General features: G+C 45.5%; 1 protein-coding gene across 1 annotated transcript; it reads left to right on the top strand.

Annotated features, from left to right (window-relative positions):
- The first annotated feature begins 5,555 nt into the window (after positions 1 to 5,555).
- ZSCAN32 (zinc finger and SCAN domain containing 32) lies at positions 5,556 to 6,454 on the top strand. The gene is given in 5 exon segments (XM_061400515.1): positions 5,556 to 5,618; positions 5,674 to 5,926; positions 5,929 to 5,985; positions 5,988 to 6,156; positions 6,158 to 6,454. Coding segments are annotated over 5 exon segments (822 nt in total). The 3' UTR covers positions 6,438 to 6,454.
- The last annotated feature ends 6,878 nt before the right edge of the window (positions 6,455 to 13,332 follow it).

Genomic DNA, 13,332 nt, shown 5'->3' with positions numbered 1-13,332 from the left:
AGCATTCATTGAATTATTCTTCATCGTTAGAAGGTGTGGGGTGTATGGAAAGGTGTAAGGCAAGGAGTATAGTTTCTAGTCCCGGCCTTGCTGCTGAGAGACTGTGCTCGGTGATGCTCCTTCGTTAAAAAGCACTGCTCACAGTACAGTGCTTTGGAAGAAAGGCAACCTGAATCCGTTTTTTACTAGTTGGTGATGGACAGGGAGGCCTGGCGTGCTGCGATTCATGGGGTCGCGAAGAGTCGGACATGACTGAGCGACGAAACTGAACTGAACTGAAACAGACTTGGGCCTTTGGAGGAGGAGTGGAATGGAAAGTGGCACATAATTGTAGAAAGCTTCTATCTTACATCCTCCCAATTTAGCAATTTCCAGGAAATTTGGAATTTTTCTCACCCCAGCTGTATGTAAAATCCCAGGGAATTCTGACAGGCCCAGCCTATGTGAGTTGCCCACTCCTGGGGTTGGAGGAAGGGTACTGTAATGAATAGCCCCACCAGAGGCAGTGGAATAGAGAGGGACTTTTTCACAAAGGGAGAAAGATGCTTCTGTCCAAAGTGGGGAAGGAATGCTGGAAAATAAATGCATTTCTTATCCACACTGTGTGTGTAGTGGTGGTGGTGGTGGGAGGAGGGTGTGATATTAATGAAGAGGTTAATACTTTTCCCTCCTAAGAAAATGAGGAATTGGGAAGCTGGATCCAAGCTTCTGGGAGTAGGCAGGACAGGGACAAGCCATAGGCATGTGGGGAGCATGAGTAGGGACAGATGGATAACACTGTGAGGAACCATTTGGGGAATTTATCCACAGAAATCAGGCTAGCAAGAAAAGGATGCTTTCTGATATTTTTGGTGCTTTGGCTCCTTGGCTTGGATTGGAGAAGGAGTAAAGGAAAGGACAGAAATAAACAGTAAGAACTAGACTGAAGGAAGAGGGGGTGATTTTATGTTGTCTTTTCTTCTATTCTTCTCAGCCTCGCTTCAAAGTTGAGCCTTTTTCAACTATGAGTCTGGGTCTGCCCATCTATTACAGGCTCAGGTCTCTGATTCTAGAAAGACACATTTCACTGGTATCCAGGAGACCTGCTTCCCAGTGATAAGAGATGGAATCTGAACTGCAGGATGGTAGTAACAGCCAGTGAACCAAGCAGGTTGAAGCAAAGCATGACTGCAGTAAAGAGCCCCCAGGCACAACCATCCTCAAGCAAGGACTCCACACAGGACAGCAATCAGCCCTGCATGGCAAGCCAGAGCCCCGACTATGAAGCTTGCCATCAGCACTTTGGGCAGTGTTGCTTCCAGGAAGTGGAGGTGAGGAGCACCTGGTCCCCATGAGAAGGTAGCTGGTCCCCATAAAGGTTTTAGCAAACTCTGAGAACTCTGCTGTCAGTGGCTGAGGCCTACTGCTGCTGCTGCTGCTAAGTTGCTTCAGTCGTGTCCGACTCTGTGTGACCCCGTAGACGGCAGCCCACCAGGCTCCCCCGTCCCTGGGATTCTCCAGGCAAGAATACTGGAGTGGGTTGCCATTTCCTTCTCCAAGGCATGAAAGTGAAAAGTGAAAGTGAAGTCGCTCAGTCGTGTCCGACTCTTAGCGACCCCATGGACTGCAGCCTACCAGGCTCCTCCATCCATGGGATTTTCCAGGCAAGAGTACTGGAGTGGGTTGCCATTGCCTTCTCCGGGCTGAGGCCTAAGACACACTCAAAAGAGCAAATCCTAGAGCTGCTGGTTATGGAGCAGTTTCTGCCAGAAAAGGTTCAGAGCTGGATGAGCGAGCAGTGCCCAGAGAATGGTGAGAAAGTTGTGGCTCTGGTTGAGGATGTACAGAGAGCAGCCAGGCAACAGGTAAGAAAAGGCAGTCAGAACCCTGTGGTTTTTGTCATGAAGAAGTTGGTGTGAGCAGCACAGGAATCCAGTTACTGGAGAGGTGCTTAGTTGAGAAATTCCAGAATTCATCTGCTGCCCAGAGAGTATTATTAATAGCTATATTGCATTGATCTTATGTCCTTCATCAATGGGAAAAATTTCTCAAATTTCTCATTTGCTGAAATAACTTAGACATTCATATATTCAGTGAATGCTTAGAGTCACTAATTAAAGTGGTAAAACACTCATCAGAGTTCTCCAAAACAAGGCCAGGGAAAGAACAATTCTTCACTCAGCAAGTCAGGAAAATTAGAGATGTTAGTGAATTTAAATCTAATCTCTCTTGCTAGAAGGTTCCTTGAAGGAATGTGCCATGTGTTGTACACTAAACAAAGTCACACTACAGCCAGTCCCTGCTGTCTGGATTAAGTGGTCAGTTTGAAACAGTAATGAGTTTCACATGATGCCCGCATGTGGCGGGAAAGATTCAGTCTGAGATCTGATCAGTGTAACATTCTCGTATATTTCAGAAGAAGGGGGTGGTGTGAAAAGCATAGGAAAAGGAACAGTAACATGAAGGCTTCAGTTGTGGGTCAGGGGAGGGCTAGCCTGAGTGTGACTGTGTCTGGAGCAGGAGGCAGCCCACTGGCGCTCTGAGTCTGCATGGCTGGATTGGGATGTGCTTGTGTTTTCCAGGGAGGAGGCGGATGTGCATACCAGCTGTAGGAGGAAGAGTTGGGGGATGGGGTTGTAAATAAAATTTCATAAGATTGAGGATTGAGAGGTTCTGACATAACTTGGAGGGAGGAGCAGTGTGGTGACGATGCATCAGAAATGGGGGAGATTAATATAAAATCCATGGTTGGGCGACTGTTGATAGTAACTAGGCTGGATGTAGAAGTGCAGGAGAGCATCTGTATGAAGTCAGAGTTTGGAGAGGAGACTAAGCAAGGCAGAATCCCCCTGTTATCACAGTCATCCTAGACCCCTTGCCACTTATGTATGGACCATCTCTCCCTACTGTCCAGCACCACCTCAGAACCAGACGCTTCATGTGAATGACAACAACACAGAAATGTAAGCGTTAAAACAGCTCTTTGAAACCCCTTAGGGAGGGAAAGGGAAGCAGGAAGTAGAAGTGAGACTCCAGCTGCCTCTCATCATCTCTCCTCTGTCACTTTAGGCAGGAATTTGTAGTGACAGATGATGGGGTCTGTCCCCAGGTCCTGGAATCGGGGAAGGATCTGAAAATGCCCATCGATGAGACAGCTCTCTTGGGGGCAACAGAGAATCACTGAGATCCCACCCCAAAAGAGTTGGACTTGACTTAGTGACTAAACAACAGACACCTGAACAGGGGGTTCATCCAGGGGAATGGACTGTGAAGGGGTCACAGAGCTCAGCCCAGAGACCGTGGGCGCAGTCAGAAGCTTAAGCAGGAGCCTCCGCCCTCCCCCTGGGGTGGGAGGGACAATCATCTACTGGAAAGTGCAGGTCTGAGCTGGAGTTGGACCCTGGCCTCCAGGTTAAATGCCTTGGAGATACATCCAAAAATCAATACTTCAAATTTTAGTTGATGGTACTAGCACTTAAAATGGGGGCAGAGATCCTTTGTGTGTTAACTTAATTTTTTTATTACAGTTTAATATTACTGCCTCTGAATCAGGTATTATTAAAGCATGTTGACCTCACCTTCTGCAAAGCAGTTCTTCATGAACTTGAAAACATAACCCCCTTCTCCATCTAGCTTAATTTCTTCCTAAATACATTTCTTATACTTTTTTTCTTCCATGGCTCTTTTTTTTGAAATTTGTCTTAGTGTTTTAGGAAAATTTTAATCAAAAATTTAACTAAAATTAATTGAGGTGAAATTAATCACCTAATGTAAAATTAGTCATCTCAAGTGAACCATTCAGCTGCATTTAGTACAGTCACAAGGTTGTACTATGATCACCTCTAGTGTGTTTCAAAACAGTTTTCACTCCCTCCCACTCCACCTCTCCCAAATAAACCCCATGCTCATTAAGGAGTTGCTCCTCATTCTCTCTCTATGGATTTGCCTGATTTGGACATTTTACAGGAAGAATCCTACAATACATGACCTTTTGTTTCTAGCCTCTCTCATTTATGTTTCCAGTCTACAAAGTATCACTCCTTGGTCTGTTTCTAGGGCTGTGTAATATGTCACTGGAGAAGGAAATGGCAACCCACTCCAGTATTCTTGCCTGGAGAATCCCAAGAACAGAGGAGCCTGGTGGGCTACTGTTCATAGGGTCACAAAGAGTCGGACACGACTGAGTGACTAGGCATGATATGCCACTGCATAGCCAGCCAAGGGTCTGTCTTTGTAAGTCTCCTTCTGTGAAGCACTTTGGCTGCATACATTTCTAGATTAGCTGAAGGCTACTGCTGCCTTTTCTGCTTAATTCAAAACTGTCATTACAGGTTATTAAGTAAGTAATTTTTTAAAGCCACCTCATCTTTATGTAACTCAGATCCTAGAGAAAAACACTGTGTCTTCATGCGGTTTAAAAAGGCAAGCTTCTGTTGATGAAATGGAAAACCTTCTGAGTTTACCTGCTTTTGTATTTTTCAAGAAAAGTGAATACACTATCAGTATCTCTGAAAACCTTGCTGTTTAGAATTTATTTTACTTTGAATCCTTGGGAACATCTGTGCTCTTTGGTGTCTGATTTCTGAGGCTCAGGGGTCTGAGTAAAGGGGACAGGGCTCATCATGTTCCACGTTCGGCTCTGACAGCTTGCTGTGCCCGCAGGTGGCTCAGATCCCAGGTGGTGAAGCCTCCCCAGGGGTCACCGAACTCTGAGTGTCCTCTGAAGTTCCGCTAGTAAGTTAGCAAAATGTACCATTTCCTTTGTACTATTCTTGAAGGTGGGGGTCTGAGAAATAATTCATTCTCTGGGTCTGAAAAAATAAAAGGATTGAGTTCCTGTGGTATTTTTAAGAGCATTATGATTATCTCTGGGTGGTTGGGCAAGGAAACATTCTCTCCCCCCGCTATATATATATACCATGCACATATTTCTTTAAAATGAAAAAAAAAACTTTTTATTTTAAAAAAGCTATTGTGTCAGGAGGGATCTAGTAAAAGAAACTTTTTAATACAGAGACAGGCAATTGGCTATGGCAGTGGTCCTGAAACCTGACTCACTGGAGGGCATGTTAAACAGAACCCCAGGCCTCACCCCAGAGCTGCTGATTCTTTAGATCTGAGGTGGAGCCCAGGAATATGCATCTCTGGTGCGCTCCCAGGTGCTGCTGGGGCTGCAGGCTTTGGCACCCCACTTACAACCTCTGCTCTGTGACTGTTATGTGGAGACTGCCCTCTGGCAGGGGCTGTTTTCTCCCCTAGCCTGGCTTACTCCAAAGGTCTCTGGGAACCTTCCACAGAAGAGGGGTCTCAGAGACCAGGAGACAGGTGCTGGGGCCCAGGTGAGCTGTGTTTGACACCTTTTGTCTCTTTAAGTTTCCATTTCACCTTGCACTCCCACTCTCCCTAAAAATCTTTTTTTCTGGAGATGTTAGAAAAATTATGTGGTCCACTGAGTTTCTCTTGGGTTGTCCCCTTGTTCTGTCCACTGACATCATGACATGGCTCTTTACCCACCCTGATCCTTCTCTGGGAGGCCTGACCTCTCACTGCCTTGCTCTCTCCCTGATTTGATAACCATGGTCCTGCTCTGCCCCAGTGACAACTGGCCTGGATCAGAGAACACGCAGAGACCCCAGATAGTAAGGGAAACAGGGCAAGGGAAAAGCCTAAGACTTCTTCCACAAGGGAGACTAGAGTGAAAGCCCACAAGACACCAGCAACTGGGGAAGAAAAATCAAGGGTGAAGCACAAGAGCCTGACTCAGCAGATGGGACAGAGGCAGGCAAGACAGAGATATCAAGAACAAAAGAGAACTGGAAATGGGATGATACAAAGGAAGAAGAAATTAATGAGCCTCTTCCGAGGTCCCAGTAAGTCTCTGGGTGCTCCGAGCTAAAAAGAGGCTGGGCAGGCACGCCAGTGTCAGGAAGGCAACAAGGAGCTTCTCCACGGAGAGTAAGGAGAAACCTGCATCCCAGCAGAGGATGAACCCCTATAGGCTTCATACTGGGAGGATACCTGCACACATCTTCTGTGTGGGAAAAACTGCTCTCACTGATCTCAGAGTTGTCTCTCTCACCACCACCCAGTTCCCAAACTGGAAAAGGCTTCTAAATGTCATGAATGTGGGAAAAGCTTTAGTCAAAGTTCTTATCTTGCTTGACACCAAAGAATCCAGAGAGAAACCTCCCAAATGCAGTGAGTGTGGGAAAGGCTTCAGCGAGTGCTCCAGCCTCAATGCTCACTTGAGAACTCACACAGGAGAGAGACCCTCCCAGTGTAGGGAATGTGGGAAAAGCTTCAACCAGAGCTGCAGCCTCACTGTTCCCCAGAGGACCCACATGGGGGAGAAGCCATATTAGTGTGCGGTCTGTGGGAAAAGATTCAACAACAGCTTCCAGTTCATCACTTATGGTGAGTCCACGCTGAGGAGAGCCCCACAGTTGTGGGCAGTGTGAGGAAAGCTTCAACAACGGCTCCCCCTTGAGAGCCCACCACAACCCTACACGAGGGAAAAGCCTCACCAGTGCTCTCAGAGTGAGAAAAGCTTCACCAAGAGACCTGCCCTGAATGGTCCAGTGGTTTTCCCCACTTTCTTCAATTTAAGTCTGAATTTGTCAATAAGAAGTTCATGATCTGAGCCACAGTCAGCTCCCGGTCTTGTTTTTGCTGACTGTATAGAGCTTCTCCATCTTTGGCTGCAAAGAATATAATCAATCTGATTTTGGTGTTGACCATCTGGTGATGTCCATGTGTAGAGTCGTCTCTTGTGTTGTTGGAAGAGGGTGTTTGCTATGACCAGTGCATTCTCTTGGAAGAACTCTATATTAGCCTTTGCCCTGCTTCATTCTGTACTCTAAGGCGAAATTTGCCTGTTACTCCAGGTGTTTCTTGACTTCCTACTTTTGCATTCCAGTCCCCTATAGTGAAAAGGACATCTTTTCGGGGTGTTAGTTCTAGAAGGTCTTGTAGGTCTTCGTTGAACCATTCAACTCAGCTTCTTCAGCATTACTGGTTGGGGCATAGACTTGGATTACTGTGATATTGAATGGTTTGCCTTGGAAATGAACAGAGATCTTTCTGTTGTTTTTGAGATTGCATCCAAGTACTGCACTTTGAACTGTTTTGTTGACTAAGATGGCTACTCCATTTCCTCTAAGGGATTCTTGCCCACAGTAGTAGATATAATGATCATCTGAGTCAAATTCACCCATTCCAGTCCATCGTAGTTCGCTGATTCCTAGAATGTCGATGTTCACTCTTGCCATTTCCTGTTTGACCACTTCCAATTTGCCTTGATTCATGGACCTAATATTCCAGGTTCCCATGCAATGTTGCTCTTTACAGCATTGGACCTTGCTTCTATCACCAGTACCATCCAGAATTGGGTGTTGTTTTTGCTTTGGCTCCATCCCTTCATTCTTTCTGGAGTTATTTCTCCACTGATCTCCAGTAGCATATTGGGCATCTACCAACCTGGAGAGTTCATCTTTCAGTGTCCTATCTTTTTGCCTTTCCATACTGTTCATGGGGTTCTCAAGACAAGAATACTGAAGTGGTTTTCCATTCCCTTCTCCAGTGGACCACATTCTGTCGGACCTCTCCACCATGACCTGGCCATCTTGGGTGGCCCCACATGGCATGGTTTAGTTTCACTGAGTTAGACAAGGCTGTGGTCCATGTGATCAGATTGGCTAGTTAGTTGTCTGTGATCGTGGTTTCAATCTGTCTGCCCTCTGATGCCCTCTCTCAGTGCCTACAGTCTTACTTGGGTTTCTTTTACCTTGGACGTGGGGTATCTCCTCTCGGCCGCCACCCCTGGCCTTGGATGTGGGATAGCTCCTATCAGCTGTTCCTGCGCCATTGCAGCCTTATGACTATACAGTGGAAGTGCGAAACAGATTTAAGGGACTAGATCTGATAGACAGAGTGCCTGATGAACTATGGACGGAGGTTCATGACATTGTACAGGAGACAGGAATCAAGACCATCCCCAAGAAAAAGAAATGCAAAAAAGCAAAATGGCTGTCTGAGGAGGCCTTACACTCCCACTCCTGGGTGTGTGGTGATCAGGGAAACTGGGATACAGCTGCTGGACTCCTGGAATTCTTCGAGTGCCTCCACTCTCCAAACCACCTTACCCTCTAGTCTGCTGGGCAGGAGAAGGAACCCAGAGTACTAAAGCACCCAGGCCTTGCCTGTCAGTGTTTTAGGAGTGTCTGGAGCAGACAGAACTGGAGAATATCTTCAGTTATTCATTCATTCAAAAAATATCTGATTGCCTATAAAGTACCAGGTATTACATAGAAGCCAAATAGAAGGCAGTGAGTGAAACACACTGTATTTTCCTTCCAGAACCAGCCTCACTGGGTCCCTCAGAAATAGAGTATATCAGGCAGCACCACCCAGCCCGCAAGCCTCAGGATCTGAGTCCCAGCTCTGCAGGGCCACCCTTCCAAGCTTCCAAGTTCTGATGAACCCAACCTTTCTCCTGTAATCCCATTACTCCCTGCGTGGTCACAGCTTCCTATGGTTGCCCCCTCTGTTACCTTAGTGTCTACATCCCGCTGACAATCAGCCTGATCACTTCACCAGCCAGTTGAGAATAAATTTGAAGTAGGCTGTACAAAAGGCAGCATCCCAGGTCTATTCATTTCCTCAGGTGTGTGACTTATACTCCTGGTTTGCTTCAGCCCTTCAGATACCAATTAAAAAGCCCAGTTTTCCCCTGTACATTTAATACTAGGGCTCTCCATATAGTGTCTATACCTCCCTTCCTCACTGAAACATTTTAACTAATTGATACAATTTTTCAGTTGACAGTATTCCTTTTATCCCAAGGACTGCTAACCACTTCCTACAGACAAGATTGAAAAATATTCTCACAACCCAGAGTACACTGAAGTCTACACACCTTACCTTTTCACACATCTGCTCTGGTTCCTCAGCCTAAAATGGCAGATGGGGTCACAGCCAAAGCCAGAGCCAACCTTTCAGGCCTCCTACCAGACTTCTCTTGTCACCTCCCTTCTGCCTCTGCTGTGAGGGACTGCCTTACCAGTCAGTTTGGGGACAGCCAGGACTTCTGGGGTCCTGGGCCAGACTGTGCCCGTGGCATTGCTGACATAACAGGCAAATTCTTGCTTTCATCATCATCAGCTCCAGCTTCCATGCATTCCTGTTGCTCATCCTCAGCTTGGCTTCTGGGTAGAGACCAAGAAAAGGACAGAGGGGTTTCACATGTGCAGGTCACAGGATGCTAGCATTTAACCTGGCTCTGTAGGACTTTGAACTTATGCCACCCTGTTCTGGCATCTGGAGGAAGCTGTGCTCCTGAAACTGCTTGGGCATTCCCTGTACAGTTGGCCATTCCAGTGGCACTTCTGGAGTTTTCCATAAATTGGGGATTTACTGAGATTTGCAAATCAAGTCTGGGTTTCCTAGTAGTCCCAAGGCACACCTGCTATCATGGGTCAAGTGACTTGCATAGTGACTAAGTGAAAGAGCTAGATTTTGAACCTGAGTCAAATCAATTTCGAAACCTTGAATTTTTCACTCTCTCAACATTCTGGCTACCAATTTCTGTGAAACCTTGAAACACAGACCTTATACTACATGCTCAAACCACCAGGGCAGCCTTGTTGTGGCAGGGGCCATAGGCCCAGCCTCCTTGGGAGGAGGAAGGCACAGCTGAGGTTTCATGTCACACCCATTATGACCAACTACCTTCCAAGGATGCTGTCATCCCTGGCACTAATTAAGAGCTAGTTAATCACACAGTATAGATTAGACATGACCCAAAGAACTTTTATAGCCCAAAGTGAGAAAAAGCAGAAAGAGACCAATTAAAAAGAAACAAAAGGAGACATCAGAGATCTCACTTTTTGCAGAGGATGGTCAAGAGGTACCCCTTCCATGGAGGCATGGTATGTGTGACTGGATAGAACAGAAGAGTAAGAATCCCAGTGCCCTGCCTGACAGCAGCAGGGTCTTATCAGTCTGGCCAGCTAGGCCTCTCCAATAAAAACTTCATTTCTACTTCACTTTGCTAAGTTTGGGTGAGAAGGCACAGATTTTTTTCTCCCATTCAAGTCAGTGTTACCTAATGGAAATGTTTTGACTATTAGGTGGATCCAGTGTCCAGTCCCAGCTCAGCTCCATAGTAACTGACCTTAGGGAAAATATTCAACTTCTCTAAGCTACTGTTTGTCATGTGAGCATAACTATGCTGGCCTTGCAGCATAGTGAAAAAGATTAGAAATACTATTTGTAAAGCATCTGGCCCAGGGCTTTGGCACATACAAGATGCAAAGTAAATGGTTTGTGGTGGTAGTAACAGAAGCTCCACCTTAAAGGAACTCCTTGGTAGCATATCTCACTACTTGATATGTATTTATTGGTTTAATGTCTATCATCTGTATAAGAATGTAAGGTTCTTGGAGAATGGGTGATTTGTTCATCGCTGAATCACAGCACCAGATAAATATTTTGTAAAGGAATGAAAGGGCAAAACAAGACAAGGAAGTCTGGGTCTTTATACCTGATTAACTGGGTGTCCAGTACTTAAGCATTATAAAGACTATGAAAGGAGACAGACTGGTCTCTGGCTGAAATGTCCCTGAGCTCTCTCTTTCTCCCCTTGGTGTCCATTCCATGGCTCCAGGGCGGGATTTCCGAGCTTCACCACCATCGACATTTGGGACTAGACAGGTCTTTGTTGTCTGTGTCTATGGGTGGCCTATGCATCACAGGATGTCTAGCCGCACCCTTGGCCTCCACCTACTAGCTATGAGGAGCACCTGCCAGTCCTGGCAATGATTGCAGATTCTGCCAAATATCTTTGAGGGGCAACATGGCCCACGGTTAAGAACCCCTGGTCTTGGGGCACTATCATTAGGCCAGGCTGGTACAAGGGTCTCCCATCTGCCACATGGTCTTCCTACAGGGCGAGCAGATTCTTGACTTTCTACAAATCTAATCCAATTGAATAAACTTCTCTGCTCAAAAACCTTCAAGACTACCTAAGACTGCTGAAAGAAGCCCAGACCACCTAACTTGCAGGGCTCTCCCTTGCATTCAAGACCTAACCTACACCTCCAGCCTCACTGCCCACTCTCCTATACACAGCCTACAATCCAGCACAAGTGAGCTGCTCCCATGTCTTGGAACAGGCTCCCTGCTTTCCAGCCTTAGTGCCTTTGCCCCTCCCCACCCAAACTTCACAAGACATGATTTCATTCTTTCCAAAAAAATTGAACACTGTGGGCTGCTAGTCTCTATTCCACCCATAAGGTATCTGATGTCTTCAGTTCAGTTCAGTTGCTCAGTCGTGTCTAACTCTTTGCAACCCCATAGACTGCAGCACACCAGGCCTCCCTGTCCATCACCAACTCCCGGAGCTTGCTCAAACTCATGTCCATCGAGTCAGTGATACCATCCAACCATCTCATCCTCTGTTGTCCCCTTCTCCTGCCTTCAATCTTTCCCAGCATCAGGGTCTTTTCAAATGAGTCAGTTCTTCACATCAAGTGGCCAAAGTATTGGAGTTTCAGCTTCAACATCAGTCCTTCCAATGAATATTCAGGACTGATTTCCTTTAGGATGGACTGGTTGGATCTCCTTGCAGTTCAAGAGACTCTCAAGAGTCTTATTCAATACCACAGTTCAAAAGCATCAATTCTTCGGCACTCAGCTTTCTTTATAGTCCAACTCTCACATCTATACATGACTACTAGAAAAACCATAGTTTTGACTTGAAGGACCTTTGTTTCCAAAGTAATGTCTCTGCTTTTTAATATGCTGTCTAGGTTGGTCATAGCTTTTATTCTAAGGAGCAAGCATTTTTTAATTTCATGGCTGCAGTCGCCATCTGCAGTGATTTTGGAGCCCAAGAAAATAAAGTCTGTCACTGTTTCTATTGTTTGACCCATCTATTTGCCATGAAGTGATGGGACCGGATACCATGATCTTTCTGAATGTTGAGTTTTAAGCCAACTTTTGTACTCTCCTCTTTCACTTTCATCAAGAGGCTCTTTAGTTCCTCACTTTCTTCCATAAGGGTGGTGTTATCTGGATATCTGAGGTTATTGATGTTTCTCCTAGCAATCTTGATTCCAGCTTGTGCTTCATCCAGCCCAGCATTTCTCATGAGGTACTCTGTGTACGGTGTACTCTTTATACACATACACAGTAGCGTTTGAACTATGGTGCTGGAGAAGACTCTTGAAGAGTCCCTTGGATGGCAAGGAGATCAAACCAGTCAATCCTAAAAGAAATCAACCCTGAATATTTATTGGAAGGGCTGACAATAAAGCTGAAGCTCCAATATTTGGCCATGGGACTTGAAGAACCAACTCATTGGAAAAGACTCTGATGCTAGGAAAGACTGAGGTCAGGAGGAGACGGGGGTGGCAGAGGATGAGATGGTTGTATTGCATCACCAAATCAACGGACAAGTTTGAGCAAACTCCACGAGATAGTGAAGGATAGGGAAGCCTAGCGTTCTGCAGTCCGTGGGGCCACAAAGAGTGGGAACCGACTTAGCGACTGAACAATAACAACACAGTAACTTATCCTGACATCAATCCTATAAAGCCAATTCTGTTATCATCCTCTAGATGAGAAAATTGCAACAGTGTTTAAGTGACTGTGTAATCACAGAAGTAGGACTAGAACTCGCCTCTAACCCAATGCTTTTTCCCCTACATTTTAATTTTTCATGTACCAAAAGTACTGCAAAACATTCTCACTTAAAAAAATGAATTCTCTCATCTCTTATCTCCAAAATTACACTCCCTTTCAAGAGGAAATAACTGTTTAGTTTGTGTATCTTGCTGAACCATAATCTGCAATTTTGCCTGCTTAGTATATCTTCAAGCTTTTCTGTTTCAATATATCAACCTCATTTTTTTTTAAACTCCTGTTTTTGACATTCCCCATTACAAGTTCACTCTTAAATCATTTTCCTTTTGATGAACATTCAGATACTTTCCTAATTTTCACATGTGTGTGTGATTCTGGATTGGGATATTCTGGATATATTGTGAAGAGGGAGCTGATGGGTTGGGATGACAGTGTGAGGAAAAGAATAGTGGCGGCTTCTCCCTGCCTTTATTCTGACCCCACATCATCCATCTATCAGTTATAAACAACCTGGTTGCACAGTGAGAGTAGCTCTCCATCAGCATATAAATGGAGAGAACTGGGATGTGAAACAGACTAATAAACCTCCTCAGGGTAAATATTCCATCTTTTGATTAAGTATAACTCATCTTTGTTAGATCAGTAAGGACATGGCAACCCACTCCAGTGTTCTTGCCTGGAGAATCTCATGGACGGGGAGCCTGGTGGGCT

The sequence above is a fragment of the Bos javanicus genome, chromosome 25 (assembly GCF_032452875.1).
Source record: "Bos javanicus breed banteng chromosome 25, ARS-OSU_banteng_1.0, whole genome shotgun sequence".
NCBI lineage: Eukaryota > Metazoa > Chordata > Mammalia > Artiodactyla > Bovidae > Bos > Bos javanicus.
This window is presented reverse-complemented; position numbering and strand designations above follow the sequence as displayed.